This window comes from Bubalus kerabau, chromosome 2, assembly GCF_029407905.1.
Source record: "Bubalus kerabau isolate K-KA32 ecotype Philippines breed swamp buffalo chromosome 2, PCC_UOA_SB_1v2, whole genome shotgun sequence".
Classification (NCBI taxonomy): Eukaryota; Metazoa; Chordata; class Mammalia; order Artiodactyla; family Bovidae; genus Bubalus; species Bubalus kerabau.
In genome coordinates this window covers 201,810,757-201,833,753 of record NC_073625.1, presented here as the reverse complement: position 1 = coordinate 201,833,753, position 22,997 = coordinate 201,810,757, and the positions used below count along the sequence as shown (strand labels likewise).

Genomic DNA, 22,997 nt, shown 5'->3' with positions numbered 1-22,997 from the left:
AAAAAAAAAAATCAGTGTAAGGTACATGTCTGTGTTACAGAAAATAGTAACTTCACATTCTGTTTTGCATAGAGAGCACTCATTAAAGATCTGCTAAATTAATAACAGAATAGTGCGTTTAGCTTGTGCCGATATGGTTTAGTGGGAAAAGGCTTCTCTCTCCAGTCTTCTCTTTTCACTGGGGTTGTCTGCACACTTCATCTGCACATGTGCCAGTGTTCTGGATAACTGAGTGGTTTTCTCCTCTCTGTGCTGTGCCCTTTTTGGACAGTAGAACCAGGGTCTGTTTCCTCCTCTTCGACCTTGAGGATGGAGCAGGGTCTCTGTCAAGGCTTTTGGTCCTTTGGTGTGGGGTGGTGCTCACAACCTGCTCTGTCGTCCCTGGAGTCAGGCTACCAGGTAAAGGTCCTTCTGATCTTCTGGGGCCAAAAATACCGTGTGCTCAGCAGCCCACGTCTGACTGACCTCTATTCTTTCCTACGACGGTGATGTTTTTCCAGGACCTCACTGATGCATATCAGCCATGATTAATTGCATAACAGATATTTTTCTATCCACTTATATATAAAATGGATTTTTATATCCATTGTGTAACACTGTTTTGAGATTTAGGGTATTTATGTTAAAGATGATTTCCTTCTATTCCTTAAAATTAATGCTCGCATCGCAGTGGGGTTGGGTTAGGTGCATCTGAAACGTTCTGAAAAGTTGCCAGCCTTCTAAGAAAGTTATCTTTAAAGAAAAAAGACACTTCCTCTTTAAATTTATTTCCACATGCAAGACAGTGCTGTTTAGTTACACAAAGAAAAGTCTTTCTGAAGCAGCAGACTGCTGTGTGACCCAGTCCATTGTCATGCACATTCTGTCTCTTTAAAAACAGTCTCCTCTATTTGCCCTATTAATTGTTGATATGTTGCCATCCACGAGACAAAAATTAGAGCTGTAATTAAATAATCATGTGATGCTCCTTAGTGCCAGTGAGAGCAAACTCATTTTTCCAGGCCCTGATGGTCACTGATTATTGTATTACCACTGGCTTGCTTTATTTTTTTAATGATTCTCTATCTGTAGATTACCCAACTACTGTCCTTCTTTGCAAAACTAGAGAAAATAGAGAACATTCAGCCAGTTAATTGGCTGGAGGTCCTCAGGGATGTAAGCTAGACATACCTTTTTCTGCTTTTGGTCACCTGGTAGCTTCTTTGGGGAGGCCACATCAGTGGTGTGGTTGCCTGCCATTTAATTTACACTGGTGTTTTGGCTGGGATGGAGGCATATGAGGAATGCCAGGAGAATTACAAAAGGAGCCGGGTATTAAAATTCAGAAATGATTAAAATTGAAATAAAAGGATGCTGCTTCTTTGCCAGTACTCTGGCAGTCATAATGACACATAGAGATTAGTTTCCACCTTCATCTTTTCCTTCTTTTTCATTTCCTCTCGTTTATTGTTGACACATTTTCCTTCTGTCTGTCTCCCGTCTCTGTATCTCTTTGCACAGTTATGCATTCCTAGTTCTCCCTCTTTCCTTAAGCATGGAGAAGCCTACTTAACCTTATTATAACAATAACAGAATAGGTTATTAATATTTAATATGCACATGATTAAAATTTCTCTCCCTTAAACATAGGTCAGCTGTATTATTATTAACCAGCATGTAATTTTTCATTTAAAATATTCTTATTCTGCCCTTGCTGTTTCTGAAATGTAGTCTACTTCGCTAGTGATTTAATACATAATGTTTAGAAAACTGTGGTCGGCTAGTGAGAAAAGAACTTACCAGTCATGGATAATCAATTATGCATGAATTCGGATGTAACAGATGGAATCTGTGAGTTAAAGTTTCCCTTTGCCTTAGTGGTTTTTTTTTTTAATTTGTTTGTTTGACACCTGTCTCATATAGAGATAAACATCTAATGTAGCATGTGAGAAATTTCCTCATATCTTTGTATTCTCTTTAAAATGAACCTGATTTTTTTTAACTTAAATTTAAGGGCAGAGACTTTCTGTGGTCTTAAAGATGATCAGATTCTTTTCCATCACTTCGTGGATACAGAACCGGGTCCCGTTTGGCCCACGAAGGGTGACTTACAGTTGGCAGAGGAAGGACCACCACCTGGATCTAAGCCTTCTGCTGTTCTCCACTTCTTTTCCCACTATGTCATTGACTCTTTTCTGTAGGAGTTGCTTACTGATAGAGAGCACTATCACACTACCTCTGGGTTTTAAAGAATTTCTGATGGAAACTGTGGTTGACTAGTTTTAACTGATGTAACATTCTCTTGTACCACGTGCGGATTGTATCTGGGAGTGTGTATACCATGCTATGCTAGATGTGTATTATATATACATTTATTCACACTAGGTTGTTGGTCCAACGATTGGATTTTCCAAATCTATTGAAAATACCCCAAGATTTGGTTTACATCCAAAACTATAGCATATGCCAGTTACAAAGATGCCTTTACACTAGCTTGTGGTGTTATAAATTCTTAGAGACAAAACCCCTTTGTGTAGAGTGAACTAAAAAGTTATTTTGGAGAGTCTTGTTACCTCCACAGAGAGATAAGTTTAATTTTCATTAAATATGATATGAATGTGTGGTAGATTTTCAGTTGCAGAAGTGATAGAACTGTGGGGGTATTGTCCATCTTTACAGCAGTTACAGCCTCAAAACAGCTACAAGCTGGTCCCCGTCAAAAAGTTTCATGAATGTGCTGTTTGTTTCTCTCCCAAGTGTATTTATATATAGATTTAAAAAATACAAATGAAAATAGTCTTTACAGAATAAATAAAAATAAATGATTAAAAAAATAGCCTGAAGGCCCACTACTTCTGTTTTTAAAGTTATACGGCAGCATTATTTATCAACTTTTTGCTTCGTATCAGCTGGAAATTTGCATATGTATTTATAGTCCCTGTTAGTTATCTAATGAATTAAATTCCACAATAAACACACTAATAAAGAAAGCTGCACCTGCAAATAGGTAACTGGATATCCTTTAGCTACAGTTATGCTGTAAAACTATTTTTTAGTATTTTATTTAGACTTTAAATTATTTTCTTTTATTTAGTATTTTATTTCAGACCAATAAATATGTAATCTTAATTTGGCTCTACTATGTAATCATATTCCTTAGTCATGCATCAGAAAAATACATATATGCAGGAATGAACTTCAGGGAGATACAATTTAGATACGAATTTCCAATACATTAAAAAAAAAACTGCATCATAAATATAAAAGTCCCTAATATAAAATCAGTGAGAACAGATGATAGGAAACAGGATCAGGCAACACACTATAAAAAATATATCATTACAGATTACTGCATGCAAAAATAAATAATTGTAATTACTCTCACAAAAAGTGACTGATAAAAATAAATTTGAACGCCTTTTGAGCTTATTACTAAAACTGCATTCTCTTATTAATAAGTGCAACCTGAAATATCTACATGGAGAGTTTATAGATTATCACGTCGAGTACGTACATGGAGCTGTCACGGCTCTGTGACTGGACTGCAGTGTGTGTCCTGCAGACACCACCTGGGACTGTCTGCTGTCTCAGGAGTGTAGTTAATTTTTACTCACTTGAAAAATATCCAGATAGAATGTTTGGCTATTTGAATGTTGGATATTTGGAAGGCCTGGTTTTTGTCCCTCCTTTCTCTTCTTTTGCTAAGATACAAGAATATAGAAGAACATCTGAAAAGAGAACCATTTTCTTGCATCAGAGGACCATCAAATTACCTACTTTGGGTGGCATGTTGGGTCTCTGATTACCAACCCATGTTAATTATCCTTGGGCCAGGTAATCATCGTCTGAATGAATTACCCAGCGGAGACTGGGCCGCGGCTGCTGGCGGGTAAGGGCAAAGCAGTGGAAGGTTGGAGGCAGTTGGCAATGTGTTGCAGCTTATTGTTTTGTGCATAGCATGATGTTTTCATGATAATATACATCTGCCAGTCTTAGGAATAGAGGATTGTTTTCCTTTAGTTTTGTTGTTTTCAAATGTTTAAATTGGGGTAAAAGATAGGTACCATACCTTGTGCCATTTGGACAGTGTGTGAGTGGACAGTTCAGTGCCTTGATCACGGTCACACTATCATGTGCCCAGCGCCACTGTCTTTTCCAGGTCCTTGCCGTCATCCCAAAGAGAATGCGCTTTAGTTTTGAATTAAACTCCTCCTTTGCTTCAGTGAGCTTCCGGCACTACAGAGATATTTAAACACTGTCCAGGTGCGCTGCGCTTGTTTCCCCCAATGAATGGGCTTCTTTCCCCCAGTGATGGCCCTTGTCCACTGTTTGTGGTGCTGGGCACGGTGGTGCAGAATCTGATCCTGCCCTTGGTTGATCCTTTTCCCAAAAACAATCTGGACCAGCATCCAGGCCTGTTGCAACCTCAAACTGTTTTTCCCTCAGGTAAGCCGGGAAAGATCAGAATAACACTGACATCACCAAGGAGACTTGGCTGGTCTGTTTTGACGGAAGGTTGGCTGAGAACGGTTTCTGTCCCGTGGGCTTCCTGGGGGTGCTGCACGGCAGTGAGGAGCCCTGCGCCGGCTCCTGGGCACTTCAGTCCTGCTCAGGTGCCATGACTAGGGCCAGAAAGGAGTTGAACGGTTTCAGCTGTTTCAAAGGGAATCCCACTCAAGGTTGAAATTTTCTGGGAGAAAGAGCCTGCTCAAATATGTTGGGGGAAAAAAAAAAAAGAATTAGAGAAAACCAGGATGGTTCTGGCTCCAGTAAATAATAGACTGGTTTTGGAACTTTACTTCCATGTGTAATTTTGTGGTTAGTCTCTTATGTCTGTGATGATAAATCATACACTCGCACAGGATTTCTGGCACCCCTGTAAATCTCAAGCCAGTACCCAAATGCTAATTTATCATGGTTCCTCAAACAGCAGACTTTTATTCACCAAATCAATGATCTAATAGCTTGCTCCCTACCTTTTTTTTTTTTAATTTGAAACAAGTAGCTTGCCTGCACATAAATTTCTTAAATTTGGGGTAAGCTCTGATTCTTAAAAGAGCCTTAACTTTTCCAAGTGACTCCAGGATCTCCATACCCTTGGAAGATGTCCTAACAGGTATATTTGATTTCTTGTCTCTAACACATTACCTACTCCAATGGATGCTACACCTGGCTGTACGCTGGAATCAGCTTGGAAACTCTCAACTGCTGGCTCCAACCCTTGGCAATGGGGTGCAGCCTGCGTATCTGGACTGTTGACATACCAAGCGATATTAACATGCAGCAGATTTGAGGAGCCACTGAACTAACGTCTGATCTTATCCTTGGCTTTACTGCCTAAGAGTGCAAGAATCTTTCTAAGATTTTTACCAGCACTCACTCACCAAAACAGTTCTTGGCTGCCTTTCCCTGTTAATTGCCGGCACTGTGAGAGACTCCTGGAATACAGACAGGAGTCCAGCCTCAAGATGTTGACAGATGTGCAGTTGGGAAGGGCAGGCATGCAAATATGAAATGCTATGCTTGGAGGACAGAGTTGGGATGGGGCATCGAGGAGGAAGTGGCTAATAGATGGAGGAAGCTTTGGAAAGAAAAGGTGCAATCAGGCCGCATATCAAAGAATGTAGGGGTTCCCAAGAGAGAAGAGGGAGGCCCTGCTCTCCAGAAGCAATGGGGGAAGAAGACAGTCTGAAACTCTTAACGGATTTGGTGGTGATAGCTATTGATACACAGGCTAACACGGAGGTATGCGGGGGTCTCAACAGCATTGCTCTTGGAACCTGACCCCTACTGAGTTTTGGAGTTGGGTCTAGGCAGAGAGAACCAATTTTGATGGGGTAATTTCCACTGTGCATGTCAATGTTGTGGTCCATACTGATATCTATGGAAGGAGGATATAAAATTTTGTCCAATAAATTCTTGCTTTAAAAAGAGGTAATATTTCTGTTCACTCCACCTCACTTCCACAGTCTCGAAAAGGAACAGTCATTGCAATTAGCGATAGAATTTGGTTGCAAGTGACACTGAGTTTTTGGCTCTCATTTATTTATTCAGAATGTAAACATTGCAAATATTTCAAAGTCCCAGATATCTCACCAGGTTCTAGAAGCCAACTCTAATGGCCGTTCATTTACCTCAGCGCCCTCTCCCCAAACTAGCTTAAAATCAGCCTTTCTTTGCTTCGCTTTAATAGTGACCTTTGTCTATTAAAACCATAATGCAAATTACCAGTGGGTATTTACATTCACCTTAAAGTAATTAGGAAACAACTTTTGATCGCTATCAGTCCGGCTATAACTGAAACCCCACATATTGGGGAAAAAACAAAAGCCGAAAGCCTTAGGCCCATGTTTAGCATTTATTATTTCTCCTTTATCTCTCCTGAAACATATTCAAGCCGTTTGCTTTGATTCTCTGCAGCACACCATTATTTGTTGGTATTTGGATGCCCTCCCGGTTTGAGTAGATATCTACATTAAAGCTTCCAAAAAAGCCATTTCTAGTGGCAGCTCTGCTTTTTTAACGTGGGGGTGGGAGAGGGTGTGGAACGATTCTGTGGTTTTCAGCTTCACCTGCGAGCTGTTGAAATGTTCATGGAAAGCAGCCTTTGGGGGTAAATGCATGTTATTCCAAACGTACTCTGAGACCCTTTCACATACAGACGTGTCTAGAAAGCTGTCTTAAATTTGTGTGCAGCACTGCCCACATCTCGTTCCAGGCAGCTTTACAGATCCACGGGCCCATTCTAAAGTGGAAAAGGACTTCAATTTGGACTTCACTGGGATGTCTGGAAGCTGTCCAGCACCTCTAAGACTCCTCCAGGCAAGGTCCTGGATTTACTGAGTCTTCTATTGTAGAAGTTCTCTAGGTCCGTGCTGCCTGATGGAACTTTCTGCAACGGTGGAAGGGTTCTCTAACCCACACTGTCTCATAGGATAGCCACTCATCACATGGGGCTATTGAACACTTGATGTGTGACTGAGGAACTAAACTGTAAATGTTACGTAATTTCAGTGAATTCACATTTCAACGATACAGCCGCTTTCCCCACTGTTAACTCCACCTCACTTCCACAGTCTCTAAGAGGAACGGTCATTCCAATTAGCCATAGCATTTGGTTGCAAGTGACACTGAGCCTTTGGCTCTCATTTATTTGTTCAGAATGTAAACATGGCAGGGATGCGGTATGAATCCCTGGTCGTAGGGCAGTGAGCAAGACACAGTCTCTGCGCTCATAGGGATGACAGTCTAGCATGGGACACGGAGGCCTGGCGTGCTGCAGTCCACAGGGTCGCAAAGACTGAACTGGACTGATGGAAGATATTTATTAAGCCAGTGATTATCCAGCTTGTTCACTGGTGGTAACTGTGACAAAGGAGAAGTACCAGAGGCTATGAGAGTGTGAACCGGGGACCAGGCCTTCCTGCGTGATTCACCTGGAAGTTTAATCCGAGTCCTGTTGATTCACTAAAGGAGAAAGGCGTGAGGTGGTTTCCCTCCCCAGGTTCAAGGCCGGGTCAGGCTGGCTGCAGGGCCCAGGACTCTGGAGCAGGGCAGTCCCCCTGCGCCTGCCGTGACCTCCAGAGGCGCAGGGTCCCTCTGGCTCAGCTGCACATGCTCACACTGCAGACTCCTGCACTCGATCACACAGATCCCCTCTCAAGCTATGCAGTTGTGATGATGTCAGTCACAGATAAGACTTGAGAAGGAGGGTGTGAATGTTTACAGGATATTGCATTTCCTCTCCAATGTATGTTTTGACAAAGTTGTTTGGGCTGCAGCCCCAGTTTTGTTTTTTTGTTTTTTTTTTTTTTAATCCCCCCTTCTCCGCTCTTACAAATTTGTATCTGGTCCATTCAAGAAACGATGTGGAAATCAGTCCTGACATCCCAGACAGACAAAACGAGACACATGACGGCAGAACATATGGCTCAAAGAGGCATCCTTATATGGCCAACACAGACCGTATTCCCAGAAATTCATATATGGAAAACGCCACCTGCAGCTAAAGCCAAAAACAAAGAGTCGACACGACAAAAAGAGCAATATGCCACGTGGAATGTGCTGCTCTAAGATGTGGAGAGATAGCCAACAGTATTTGAATTTAAAAAGATGAAAAAAAAAAAAACCTACCATGTCCTTAGAAAGTGCTATGGTAGTAAACATTGCTTTGCTAACACAGTCACTGGCGGAGTTGCTGTATCTTAAAAGCGTTCAAATTCTAAATGCTTTCTCTGTTTATTACAAATGTATGTGCTATTCAGAACTCTGAATGTGTTTTAATGCTTCCGGATATCTGCCAGCATATTTATCTTGATATGGGGCCCCCTGAAGCACGCAGTAGTCCTTTTGTTATTGTTTTTTAAAAATCTTGTATCTCTGTTACAATATTTTATCTCCGCTACCTTTGTGTAGCCAGACTGACTTCCTTCTCCTGTGATAAAAAATTGATGCACTGTTTTAACTGTACACCCACATGTTTAATAGCTCATGTATTTGACTTGTAGTATTTCACGTTCCTGAGGTTTTCCATTCTCATAGCTGGATTTATAAAGTTTATCTTAACTTTTTTCAATACTTGGCTTGCACCTTTATTGCCAAATTTAAGATACTTTGTAGAATAAAACTGATGCCCCCCCATCACAATAGTTTATTTTCACATATGTCTAGGAAGGGGGAATTTTCCTTATTGTTTTTATTTTGTTCCTTGTTTTAATCTGGGTTTAGTACTCAGTGGTTTAGTGAGTATTCTGAAAGAGTAAATAATATATAGAAAGTTCACCAGTGCACTATTAGTTGGAGGGCATACCCCTGTGTGCCCTTTTGCTTATATCTTACACAGTTCTGAAATAAAGAATGTGCTTGAGGGAAATTAATATGCATATATGATTAACAGACTTATAATTGTGTAGTAAAGTTATTATTAGATGCCTTTATCCTCATTTATTCTGTTTTATCATTTTCCGAGGCCATGTCCATCCTTATTACACTTTTTTATGTTTGTGCTTGAGAATTAGCTTGGAATTCCTAGATAAAAGCTGCTACTCAAATTTAAAGATTAATATGTTAACCCCCACATCAATAGGAGGCTAAGGCAATCAGAAAGCTTTCTGTCTTATTTGTGGAAATAATGGGATAATCATCACTTACAGTATTTTATCCCAGTGTGTTTTAATATTGATATATTCAGTAACCTTTTTTAGTCTTCCTTTCTCTTTCTTCAAATTTTGTTTTGCCCAACAACTTTCTTTCTTTCTTTTTAAACACTCCATTTGAGTTCCATTTGCCTGAATGATTCTTTGTAGTACACGATACTTTTCCTCTATTTTGAGATTTTGCTATGCTTGTAAATTTATACACTGTGATACTAGAATGCACAGTCCCTACTGAAAAACCAGGCAGGTTTCAGGGAAACATGTCAGGCATCACCAGTGTGAAGCAACTATTAAAATATACATCTTGGAAATTCCCAATTTAACCCATCACATTGCAAAAATCATTCTCATTATAAAGATGAGTGCTATCCATGTTTTTCTTCTGAATATCAAACATTAAAAAAAAATGTGTAAGTACTTCCATCTACAATAACAACTCTGACAACGTGCTACATGTTTCCTTATTGATTGTATTTCTTATACTTTAATCAAAATACCCTCCTCCATACTTTCCTGCATATCAACTTTTGAAAATACGGTATCATTTGAGCTTTTTCATACAGATTTCCTTATCTTTCTTTTCTTGCTTTTGATACTGTGTTCACCATCTCGTTCTTTAGCTCTGGGTTTGGGTTTATACACCAAGATTCGCTGCTGCCTTCAATAACCTTTCTGGTTTTGTGGGTGAAACGTGGGTGCCCTTAGAGTGATATATTTTCACTGTGTTCCTCCTGAACCTGTCCTCCCCAGGAGGCCATTATTTCCTCTCCTTTATCTTCTGTTTTACCTTCTGTTGGTCTAAGATTTCTAGTGTAGACAGTGTCTGAGAGTGTATTGGTAGCTTTAAAGAGCTTCATTTGCATATTTCCCTCTTATCTCAGTACTTGCGCTAACTTGTTGCTTTTTTATGTGTAACAAAATGTTTATCTCACTGATTTTTCTCTTTTCCCTCCTACTGTATTCTGAAAAAATAAGTCGAACATTTTTGTTTCTGTGTAATGATTAACTGCCTTTCAGGGTCTTAAGGCGTTAGCACTCAAACCTAAACGATGAACGCTACATCCCCATTTCGGGCACGGCTGTGATGTTCTTCATTTTTATAGGAACTATATTTAATAGATTATCTAAATAAGAGGATCATACTTGGGTGCTAATGACCATTTATCTACCGGGGTAATTTACCTTAGATTACAGAAGTATTTATTGCTACAACACAGGTATTAACCGCCCCCCACCTCCGCAACGTTACCGTCTTTCACCAGGGGTAAAGGTGGTATGTTTTCCTTTGTAATAACTTTTAACTGGTCAGGTCTCTTTCAAGAAAGTGACCCAAATTTTCTTTAACTCGGCCACCGTGGGCCACGTATTCCCTCCTCCGAGTTCTCCGGCTCAGAAGTGAGGGACGTTGGCATCTACCTGCGCCCAGTACAGAGTGAACGGGTACCGATGAGCTCGGAAAGTGCTCGTCTTTTGGGGCCGCTGGCTCTTCGCTGGGGCTTCCCCCTCCCGTGAGGAGTGATCATATTGCGCAGAGGGTTTCGGGGGTCCCGGCCCTTCCGTTTCTGCCGCAGCCGGCGTGCGCTCCGCGCTCCCCGAGAGCCGGTGCCCCGCCGTCCCCCGGCCCCGTCCCGAAGGGCCCCGGCCTCGGAGCCCCGCGCGGGCCGGTGCGCCCTCGCCCGTCCCCGGGGGCCAGCGCGCCCCGCTCCCGCCGCTCCCCTCTCGGTGTTCCCGCGGGGCGGGGGGCGGCTCGCCTCCCGGCCTCGCCCCCGCCTCCCCCGCTCTCCCCGCCGGCCGCTCCCCGCCTCGCCGCCGCCGCGCACACCTGCCCCCGCGCGCCCCCGGCCCGCGCGCCCCGCCGTTCCGGGCATTGTGTGCCGCCCGCCCGGCCGGCTCCCCGCGCCCGTCCGCCGCGCCGCCGCCCCTCCGCGCTCCCGGTCCTCCAGCCCGGGTTTTAAGCCGCGTCCCTCCCCCGCGCCCCGCGCCCCTCCCCGCGCCCCCGCCCCCGCGCCGCCCGCCCGCTCGCTCCCGCCGCCCGGACGCGGCGCAGCCGGCCCCGCTGGGGAAGGGCCGGGCGGCGGGCGGCCCGGGGGCTGCGAGCGGGGGCCGTGCGTTAAGATGACGAGGACGGGGAAGCGGCAGCCACAGCGGCGGCGGCGGCAGCAGCGGCGGCGGCGCGGCCGGGCGCTCGGGGCCGAGCGGGGCGCGGCGGCGGCGGCGGCGGCGGCGGCCGGGAGGAGCGCGCCCCGCGTTTGATGGGGGCCGCGCCGGTGGCGCGGGGGGCAGCGGAGCGGCCCGGCGCGGGGAGCGGCCCGCGCGCGCACTCGGCGCCGCGCCGCCCGGCGCCCGCCGGCCTCGTCGCCTCCGCCGCGCTCTAGGCGGCGCGGGGCCCAGGCGGCTCGGGGGGCGCCCCGCGCCCCTAGCCCGCGCGCGCCGAAACTCCTGCTCAGTTTTGTGGGGCGTCCGGGCCCCCCGCGCCCCGGGGCCATTGTGGGGCCGGGTGTTTACCTCGGACTCCGGCTGAGCGAGGGCTCCGCGACTTTCGGGGGGCGGCGGGGAGGCGGCGGGGGAGCCCTCCGGCCCCCTCCCCCGGCCTCCCCCCCCACGCCTCACTCTCCCGGCTCCGCAGACGCTCGCGGCCCCGCGTCCATGGGCCGCGGGGGGGTCCTCGGGGCGCTCGTCCGCGAGGGCCGGCTCCAAAGTGGCGCCCCAGTGCCTTGCCGGGGCTTCCTGCGCGCCCTGCGGCCCCCGGCGCCCCCGGCCCCTCGCTAGATGCCCCGCGCGGGGCCCAAGGCTGCGGGAAGAAAGTTGCAGGTCGGTTACTCTCCTGCGCGGTTCTCGGGGAGCGGGCGGGGGGAGGCGAGCCGGCCCCCCAGCCGCGCGCGCGGGGCGGCAGGAGGAGGAGACCACGGGCCACGGCCGGGCGGACTTTCGGCCGGCGCCCCGGAGAGCCCCGGCGGGCGGGGGGCGCTTCTGCAGCCCTCGGCCGCCGAGGTTTGTTTGGGTTTTTTTTTTTTTTCTCCCTTTTTCTTTTTAAGAGAATCCCCGGTGCCCACCTCGCCTCCCCAGCACCGCCGCCGCGTACTGCTCCGAACGGGTTTGGCTTTGTTTTTACGATTTCCCCCCAACGAATCACTTGTCAGATCAATTCTGTCTTCCCCCTCCTCCCTCCTTCCCGCTCTCCCCTCCTCCCCCATCGAAAACCCCGTTCTCCGAGGTTAGACATTTTACAAACCATATATGCTGTTTGTCCAATTGTGATTCCCCCCCCCCCCCGCCTTAACCCCTCTCTCCCATGGCTACTCTTCCAGACGCTTATCTGCCCTCACCCCGCTTAGGGGGGCGAGGGTAAAGGAAGAGAAAATAATACAATTTCAGGGGAAGTCGCCTTCAGGGCTGCTGCTGCTGCTTTTTTTTTTTTTTTTTTTTTAATTAAAAAAAAAAAAGGACATAGAAAACATCATTCTTTAACTTCTCTTCGAGAACCCGGGCTGCAAAGGAAATCTCCTTTGTTTTTGTTATTTATATGCTGTCAAGTTTTGAAGTGGTGAGTTTCAGGTCGGTTTTGCTAATTTCACTCAGTAAAACTGCAGCGTTTCTGTTTCTAGATAGTACTTTGCTTCTTTGTCTCTTTAAAAGGTCACAGTGAAAGCTTGGCCTGGATCGTGCCGGCCATATGGAACGGATAAGGGCACAGTCTCTTAAAATGTGATTATGGGGTTGTGTGGGGGCGAAGGAGGCGATTCAGCAGGGAACTCGTTGAAAAGGCTCCCACACTGCAAAAAAATAGGTTCTTGAAACCGGAATTTCGTGCTTTGCTCTTTCTTTTTAAAGGAAATAATTGCTGTGTCTGAGTTCGCTGTTTAATTCGTTAGTGATCATATATGGACTTCGTTTATGGACAGGGAAGTGGGGTTTGGAGAAAGTAGCCTGCTTTCAATGTGCCAGCCAAACATCACAGTGAAATCGGTTTTTAAAATGTGTAACTCATAAGACACTCTCCAGCCTGGCATCTGTTGAGACCTTAGTTTGTTCCCATGCAGTCTGTCCAGCAGGCCCCGCAGAGGTTGCTCTTTGCAAATCCAAACTCAGGTTTGGTGAACTTTAGCCTTGGGCATAGAGTTTAAATGAGTAAATTGGGTGTTTTATGTGCATGTAATTTTGCTTTATAATGTAAAGCTTTTTACAAGATGACTGAGTGTTTAATAGCTGCTTATAGGTGGGTATTCATTCGAAGGACAATTTTGCATGACCTATATGATGTTTGGATTGTCAATACATTAACTAAATTATCATCTATCACTTCACAGTTTATAATGCTGTTAAGCCTCATGACTACTTAATACGTTTTGTAGCATTAACTTTGATGCTGTTGCCTACTCATCCTCTGTGTTTTGTTTTTTTTTTTGGCACTTAAATTGCTGCACGGGTTAAGTATTTTCTTTTCAAATCATATGCTTTAAAATTCATCTTCTGCTTTAGGGTAAGGCAGCCAATTTCAGGAAAAGTAGTTCTGTATTATAACCCACATGAAGCATTATAAAGAGTGTTTTGAGTAAGTTAATAATCACCACTAATTTTGGCTTTAGACTACAGTTTAATGTAATGGAAAGAGTAATCTTGATAAAAAGTGGTTAAAAGAGGCACATTTATTGTTAATGAACCTCATAACCAAAACCAGATGGGACCGCGATCAATGGTAAACCTTTGGTCTCAGTGTGCCACCGTGGAGCACAAGGATAAATAGCCATTATTTCTCCAACTTCACAGTTCCTCAACTGGCATTCTTGAGGTTGCTTTTAAACTTACAGATTATCATTGCTTCCCCCTCCCCATCACCTCTTTCCTTCATTATAATGGACACAGTACCGGTTAAACAGAGGGGAAAGCAATGCTTACAGAAAGGCCCTGCTAATAATATAAGCTCGCTTTCAAATCTGTATCTAAGTAGCTTCTTCATATTTTATATATATGCATATATATATATAAATGTGCAAGATATGTCAAATTACCAAACAGCTGGAGGAAAGTGATAATTATCATATTCTCTCTGTTTTTTTCTGAGTATGATTCTCTTTCCTTTAGTATTGGTGAACTTAATACTTCAAGCACCATGGAAGTTCCTAAAATAATTCTACTCACCTGTTCTTATCACTGTTAGAACTATTACAGAAGCGATTTTGATAATGTACTAACTGCTTTACTATAAGCAGTATGAAAATTGATGTCCAAAGTATAATGCAACTGAAAAATCACTATCTGTTCATTTTTTTTCTGGAGTTAATTGAAATGTTGACTTCATTGCCTGCTGAGATTATTTTTGAACACTGGTTGTTTTACCAAAATTAACAAGCTTTCTTTCAAAGCAAGTTTAGCACTTCAATCTAATGTGTATGTTACAAAATGTTTTCAAAATTTTGGGTATTTAAATTGTTAACAGCATTCTATTACAAAAGAATACCTAAATATTAACTCTAAGATACATGAGTTGTAATACTTCAGTATCGGGGCTCTTTGAAGAAATCCTCCACTTGTATCCACTTGGTTAGGGATGGAATGATCCAATTGCATGTTTGGGCCAAGACTTGACTGAGTCTTTAAAACAGGTCATGTAACTCTTGATACTTTGACAGTAGAAAACTTTTTCTACCCATTAACCATAAAGCCAATAGAGAGTTTAAAAAGCAGTTGTCTGCTACCTCCTTTGAGGTGGTATATATACATATGAATCTATTTTTCTTCATGATAATTAAAATGTATGTAAAAATATAAAGACAACAGATCTAACTAATCTCTTGGACTGATAAAATAATCTTTCCATCTTGACTAAAGTGTCATTATTATGTTCTGTATTAAGTTTCTCATTTTTAAAAATTGGGACTATATAAATACGATTTGTTATTTTCCTTTTAGCTACACTTGTAGTAATTCTTGTTCTAAAAATAATCCCCCATCCCCCCCACCCCCCTACACACATAGTTTTGCCGGTAGGTGACAGATTATCTTTTCGTCGTTCATGTGTGTTGATACAATTTCCACAAATTATTCTGTTAACTTGAATGGAAATATAATGCTGTGATCTAGAAAGTAGAGTAACCTCTGCATTATGTATCTGGTTAAGGAGTCTTACAAATACATTATATTTGTGGAGCGAAATATCCAGGGATAAAACATGTACACGCATTATATATACATAGAGAAGGCGGGGGCGTGCAGAGACCCCCACCCAATTGTAACATGTCTTCTTCTTAAATTCTCACAGGTGATCTTTAGAGAGTAACTGAGTATGGATCATTTGAACGAGACAACTCAGGGGAAAGAACATTCAGAAATGTCTAACAATGTGAGTGATCCGAAGGGTCCACCAGCCAAGATTGCCCGCCTGGAACAGAACGGGAGCCCGCTAGGAAGAGGAAGGCTTGGGAGTACAGGTGCAAAAATGCAGGGAGTGCCTTTGAAACACTCGGGCCATCTGATGAAAAGCAACCTTAGGAAAGGTAAATACTCTCAAGCCAAATCCTGGAAAGCGGCAAGTCCTGTGTCCACCCAGCACCACCTGGTGCGGGGGTGGACAGGCAGCGCCTGGCTTTGTGTGTTCTCCTTGATTCTCTTTTCTGATCTGAAATTAGTCACATTTCTGGTTGCAGCGTCAGGCGTGTCTGAAAGTGTAGGCTTCGTGCCTCAGCAGAGCATCTCCCTCTACTGTAGACTGGAGTCTTTGGACGTTGTGGATGATAAAGACTGAATTAAGTCTAATGGTCTCAGTTATACAAAGCTTCCATTGATATGGTGGTGTTGTAGAAGGGGGTGCAGAAGTGGCTGTTGCTGAAACTAACCCTGCTTGAGAATGAGACCTTGAAATTGTTTGAGGATGGACCTAGCTTTTTCATGGTATTACTGGTTGTAAGGCAGTTTCACAGATAATGGAAGTCTTCTGTAATATGATGTAAACATTTTGTGATTTTTTTTTTTGCGGTTTGTTTTCTTAAGAGCAACTTCATTACTTAGTAGCTAAAAACCTGATAATTCTGGTGTTTCCCTTTTGCTATAATTGGGTGTTTCTGATAAAAGGGCAGATTTAAACAAATTAATAAGGAGGGGATGTGCAACTGTGTCCTCTTTGCCAGTTTTATGTTACATGGATGGAGTTTACCCACTTTGACTGCATTCAGCAGTGTTTTTCTATAAATCAGTGTCTATCCTGGGCATAACGTGTGGGCCTTGGAAGGTCTTTATTTGTCTCTGAATAACTGTGTATGGGATTCAGATTTTCCTTACATTTGCTAAAGCAAAGGATAAAAATGCCATCTTGTAACAACCAAGAATATTAAGTAGATAAAGTTAGCAGGCAGAGGAATTTCATTGTGTTTGATGCATAACATTTATCATACAATCATTTATTTTTTCCTTGGTTTGGCGAAAACAAAGAATATATTGATCCTGAAATGAACAGACACAGCAGTCCGTATTGTTAGATCTTTATCTATTAAAAATGGAAAAACAGCACTTCAGCAAATTCTTTGGCCTCTCCTCATGATTACCCTGTTTATTGATTGTTTGCCAAGAATGTATGCATCTTAAGAAAGCCAGGGTAAGAGCATTAAAAATATAATTTATTATGGCTTTTCAAACAGAGTGCATTAATATTGTACTGTGAAGCACTGGGGCTCTATAAAAAAGACTTTCTGACGCCTGCAAACATATAAGTTCCATAAATTCCTAAATAGGAGATTTCAGCTGTCTCTGGTATTATGTGATATTTGCACAGCAAACTTTAATGCCAGGACAGTTTTAGACAAGGATTCTACAGACTTCACTGCTCCTTATGGCAGACGTGCTGTTTACACAGGCTCATAAACCTTCAGCAAAAGCTTCTAAGACTGCCTCCAGGTTTAAATCATGCGGTATTTTTAGCAGTCAGCAGTGACCAGCGTACTCCCCTTTCCATACTGGAAGGTTATGAAGTTGCTGGAGTTGGAAGCTTCGCCAAGCACTCACACAAACAATCGGTTCAGAGAAGGCTCCTGTTCAGCCTGACTCGCAGTATCAGGAGGCGCGCCTGACAGTTTGCTGGAAGATTTAAGCAGTCAGATTGAAAATTAAAGTCTACAATTGTCGCCTTATCAGCAGCCACCTTAATGATCTTACAGGGTCCCTCTAAAGTCCAGAGCGACTCTCGTTTATTTCAACAGTTTTAAAAAACCTTCAGTTACCTCCCAGGTCTGAGGAGCAGCAAAGAGCAGCCCAGGTCTGTATCATTCTATAAGAGGAAAAATCAATGCCTATGTTTTTTGTTGTATTAGTAACCCAACTCTTTGAAGACCTCAGGATAGAGGGAGGAGAAACCAAAGAACAATAATGTCACTTCCTGCTCAAGTGCTGCTTTTTATTTTTTTCCCAAGCATTGCATTTGTAGTGACATTTTAAAAACGCACTTTAATTGTAGAAGGTTCTCTGCTTGCTTGAAGCAACAAAGTGCCTCCAGCCTTGTGTTGGTGGTGGTGCTGTTTTATCTGCTTCTTCACGTGCAGCGTTTCTGCTTGACAGGTGCCAGAGAGTGAGTGTGGCTGCGTTGAGAAAGCACACCTTAAGGAAAGGGGTTGGAGGTTTTTGTTTGTTTGTTTAGGAGGTTTTGCCAGAGAACCTTCCAGCCAAGGAAGAAATCACCAGTTTGCATATTGCTGTTTCTGCCGTGGTTTCTCCCAGTCTCCTTCTGATCCCTGACGGGTTCTCTCTCTGGTATAAAAACAGCCGAATGAATGACAAGGATATTGGCAAGCTCCGCAGCTTGTTTTTCATGCCTAGCCTGTTGGGTCCCTCCAAATGAGTTTGTGAGCTTTTCTAAGTAAACCTAAAGGGGTTTATTTGTCAGAACTAGAATCTCTTGTGAACAGTTCACTGAAGCTGTGGTGTAGATGCCCACGTAGAAAACTGTGGCTGCTTTTCCTGCCGGCTTTGTTCAGCAGAAACAAGCAAATAGGGCGTTTTTAAAGGGCATCTCTGGTGTCAGGAGGAAACCCTGGGTTTTTAGCTCTGCTTTGCCGGCCCTGGACACCTTCAGAAGTTGGCTGGCTTCTGTGAATGCAGAGGGCAGAGCTTGGAGAGGCATCAGCGTTCCAGGACTAATTGGGGGTCCTGGGCGCCCTGGTGCAGTGACCTTTGTCATCATTTATGCTAAGGATGGTGCCCTCCTGGCAGAGTGCCACAGTGCACTCTGCTGCATCTGCTTTTAACCCTTTTCCGTTTATCACTGGAAGTCTGACAGTGCGCTGTGTAAACACCTCGAGGACGGCAGCGTTCCGTGATTTCTGTTTCTAGAAGCCTCTTTGCTGACAGTGGTGTGGTGTGGCCTGTGTTTATTAACCATCTGGCTCCTGAGTTATTACCTGGGATTACAGCAAACAGAGAACACATCTCGTCTCTGCAGATTCCTGTGTCCTGAGACACCCTGATGAGGACAGTTTCCTTTGCTCTCATCTTTACCCCATTTGCTAGAGCAGAGATGGTTCGTTTTAAAGACCTGTGGTTACCGTGATGTCCTTTTAGGCAGGTTAAATGAGTAGCCATCAAGGTAAATATTAGTCATCTGCAGTGTGCACATATTGAAATCCTGTGTTATGAACTTCGGTTGGGTTAAGTTTTGTGTTTCTTCTGTGGCCTCAACGTGAAGATCTTAAAGAAGGAGGCGAATGCTCGTAATTTTATAATCAAAGCTAATTCGTTTGGACACAGACAGGGAAAGTTGAATCCTATCAAAAGCATGTAGGAAGCATGAAGATGGGTTCTTTCGAAGCCGAGCTGAGTGAATTACATTTGCACACCAGGTACCACTCACAGCAGATCAGACCAGACACTTACTCCTCTCCTGTCAGCCTTATGATTTGATCAGAAAGGTAATTCTGCATTAATTGGTTTGGGGAAATGCTCTGTTAAAATTAGAGCCCACGTTACCTGAGGGCCAAGTTCATATTCTATTTCAACATTTCTCTTACAACTTAAGAAAAAATAAAAATAAAAGAAGGTGTGTGTTTGTGTGTGTGCCTGGATCTCTGTGCTAGTCTCACATTCTCTCGTGGTGATGAAGATTTATTTTCATGGCTTCATTTTTTCCCTCCCTCCTCCCCCAGACTGTGTTGCTGCAATTCGTTGGTTTGCGTCTCTTTTTCCTCTGTCTCCTTGATAGGAACCATGCTCCCGGTTTTCTGCGTGGTAGAACATTATGAAAATGCCATTGAATACGATTGCAAGGAGGAGCATGCAGAGTTTGTGTTGGTGAGGAAGGACATGCTTTTCAACCAGCTGATAGAAATGGCCTTGCTGTCTCTGGGTTATTCACATAGCTCTGCTGCCCAGGCCAAAGGTAAATAATGCATCCTCGGGGTTGGGGAAATGACTTGGCATCCTTTGTTTACCTTGCAGAGAAAGCATCTGAATATTCTCATTCAAAGAACTGTAGCCTGTGTGTTACATGGGTTCCTTCTAGACTGTGGCTTTAAAAAATTGGCTTAATTCAGTTTGGTTTAGTTAACACACATTTTGCTCATGTGGAATGTGGAGGTAGGTTTTTTTTTTTAAATTACTTCAGCTGAATCATTAGTATGCTTATTGACCTTAATAATCTGCTCCACTGAGGACCCACAAGGAAGTGAGGAGCGTATCTGAGCAGATGGACTGTTGAGAGTCAATTTGCATTTATGACTGAATATCTAGTTCTGTTTCTTTTATTCTGTTTCTGATGGTTTTATGGGCTGTAAAGTATTTTTCAATGCTGATTCCCATTGCAATCGAGAATCTTATCTAAATCGTAAAGCCATTTAGAACTGGTTCAGCTATGTCTTATTAGAACTTCCTGTAAGTTAGGAAAATGTGGCCTCTGCCTAGGTTTTATTGATGGGGTTTTATTTCCAAAATAATAAACAGCCCCACCGTCGTTTACATAATTTCACAGTTTGGAAAACTAAGCTGTGAATATTTTCATTGACCTGCCTTTTGGAGGGAAGGGAATCATTCAGACAGAAGTAACAATATTGCTTGTGCTGGGGGCAATGAAGAGCAGCCTTGCGCTGGGTAGGTTATCCGAAGGGTCAGACATGCAGTGACGCGCGCTCTTTATCTGGAATAGGGCTGATCCAGGTCGGGAAGTGGAATCCGGTCCCACTGTCTTACGTGACAGATGCCCCCGATGCTACAGTAGCAGACATGCTTCAAGATGTGTATCATGTGGTCACATTGAAAATTCAGTTACACAGGTGAGTCAGGAAATCAGTTCCAGGGCAGAACGTTCTACTCACCTGATCCTTTGAAACAAAGTATCTCTGGCCAGCCTTCAGTTGTGATTTGCCTTGCATTTCAAGAGCGGCTAACCCCAATCGCTTTTGTCACCTCAGCCTTTCTCCTTTATCTTCCTAATTTGCGCCTATCGTTTAGAAGCAGTGTTCCCCCCAAACGCATCTACTTGTGCAGGTTATCGAAAGACAAGACTTTTTCTATGTAATCAATTAAATGATGCATTGCAAGAAGGCATTTTACATAAAGTTTACTTAAGAGAAAAATATTTTTGCATATCATGAACAGTGCCATCTGTGTACACTTTGTGAAAGAATGCCTTATTCACTATTGCCGAGCTCTTACTTATTTATATAATTTTTTTTTAACCATTTTAATTCGTACGAGCGGAGTCCTGAAGGGAAAACGGTTCCCACGTTCGTGCTTTTCACAATGGCTCTTGAGAAAGCAGTATACCTTAAATTGTCTTCCCGAGCGCATCAGAGCAGGAAGGTAGAAGTAACATGGAAAAATAGCCACCACAGGCAGCTGATGTATAATTCATGCATCGATACAGCAGATGTGTTGTATAAAGTAATTAACTAATCGGAACAATCAGGAGACCGAGAGCAATCTCCAGATGCATCTGTTTGATGCGCAAAATGAAATCTGTCTGTCTTAAAGGAATGTTCTGCAGCGGGATGCAATCTTGTCATAATCCCCTTTCTAATCTGTGTCTCCAATAGTTGCCCCAAACTGGAAGACCTGCCTCCCGAGCAGTGGTCCCACACCACTGTGAGGAATGCGCTGAAGGACTTGCTGAAGGATATGAACCAGAGCTCCTTGGCGAAGGAGTGCCCCCTCTCACAGGTACTGGGCATTACCGGTCCTAAATGACAAGTCATTGAGGGCAGCCTCGTTGGAGGAGTCGTGGGAAGCCATAGTCTAAAGCAAGTGGTATCGGAAGCAAGAATCTCCCCAAAATGCAAAGTGACTTGACCACTGGTGACTTTCAGAAGTGTGCGCGATTCATCCTGAGCAGTGTGGGAGAGAAAGGGAGGGAAACCCACTCAGCTGACCTTGGTGCCAGCTCATTTGTAGATCCCTCCTCTGAGTGCTCTGAGATTGGCCGCCTTGTTGTCCTGAGGGTCCGTGTTTAAGGGAATAAAGGTGGTGTACCTTCCTGGAACCCCTAGATGCCAGGAAGCGCCTTGGAAGTGTTACTTTGCAGAACGTCACCATGCTCCCTGAGTAAAGGAACAGAACAGCTTCTAGGTACTTTCTTCATTACCACACAAAGGAAAAAGAAGAAGAAGAAATAGAATTTAGAAAAAAAAAGTACAGAGAAAACAAATCTCTTCCCTCTAATTGAAGGTTAGATAGTTGTTATTCATCAGGATTCTGTCACCTGTTTTAGGCATTGGTTCAACCCCCCCCCCTTTTTTTTTCTTTTGTGGGGTCATATGTTTTCCTCTGAGATGCCTGTCATACTGTCAGGGGTTTTTGAAACGAGACGGAGATTTATTACTATTGTAGGATGAATTTTGGTGGAGGGGCAATAAGAATTCTGGTGGGAGACTCCCTCAGTTTCTAGATGTAAAGCTGAGCATCGCTTTTGATGCTGTGCAGTTGATTTTAAATTGAAAAGAAAAGGGTGCTGTGAGCCCACCCTAGCGCTGCTTGTGGGGTCCTGAGGTCACTGTGCCCTCATGCCTTCTCTCTCCGGGGGCCCCGCCCCTAAAGGTCATGCCACTGGAGAGTATACTTGAGATGCTGGTCTAACTAGATTTTTACTAAATTTTTGCTAACGTTTTTCTTTCAATGCAAGGTTAGTATGTAAGCCTGAGTGCCACGTCTGTCAGGTATTTGAACGTGAATTGTGTGACTGCTGTAAATATTTCTGCAGTAGGGAATTTCTCCAAGTGTGTTTCCGACGTGATGGCCATGAAGACACGTGGGTACCTTTGGAAGGAAGCTTGTGGGCGTCCGTGCTCTTCTTTCATGAAAACTCCATGCATTTCAGGTTTACTGCATTACCATCCATCAGCTTTACTTTGATATTTGTTAGCAATTATAGGAATGAAGCAAATGAATTAAGCTTATAATAAATGATGGCTTTTTATATTCTTTTAAAGTAAGTTGTAGCCACAGGTGAAATATTCTCTGGTGTTAAGTCCATTTCTTGAAAATCAAAGTCTTTTTGACACTTTAGCGGATCCCCTCCTATCCTCCATCTCACTCTTTGAGTAGAGAGGATGTGAATTTATAACCATCGAGTAAAAATAATTTAAATTAATTAAACACAGTTACATCAATAGGATGATATAATGAAGCAGGTGACTCTTACCTCTGGGACTTTGGGTTTTGCAGACAACTCCAGATAATCTGTCAGTTGGTCTCTAGGATTTGAAATTTGAAATGCCCTAGAAATAAAGGTTTTAACTCAGCATTAAAATAAGTATAAAGACCCAGCATATGAATCTCACGTATCTTCACGTTAGTAAATGTCCTGTTGATTTGGGAAGTGAATTTGGGCAAAGGTTCAAGGCATTTCCTGTGAGCTGGAGAAGAGGATGCTAGCTTGAGTGTTTATTGATACAG

General features: G+C 43.5%; 1 protein-coding gene across 5 annotated transcripts in view; it reads left to right on the top strand.

Annotated features, from left to right (window-relative positions):
* Positions 1 to 22,997, top strand: part of SATB1 (SATB homeobox 1) — a 100,371-nt gene that overhangs the window by 7,964 nt on the left and 69,410 nt on the right. For 2 of the 5 annotated variants that reach the window (XM_055570024.1, XM_055570025.1), the window contains exons 2-5: positions 15,394 to 15,628; positions 19,315 to 19,491; positions 20,254 to 20,380; positions 21,143 to 21,266. In XM_055570024.1, the coding sequence (XP_055425999.1) occupies positions 15,418 to 15,628; positions 19,315 to 19,491; positions 20,254 to 20,380; positions 21,143 to 21,266 (639 nt within the window). In that variant the 5' untranslated portion in view covers positions 15,394 to 15,417. Of the gene's footprint in view, positions 1 to 11,785; positions 11,946 to 12,590; positions 12,679 to 15,393; positions 15,629 to 16,492; positions 17,380 to 19,314; positions 19,492 to 20,253; positions 20,381 to 21,142; positions 21,267 to 22,997 lie in introns of those variants that run through there. The other 3 variants (XM_055570023.1, XM_055570026.1, XM_055570027.1) reach the window with 3 other exon arrangements.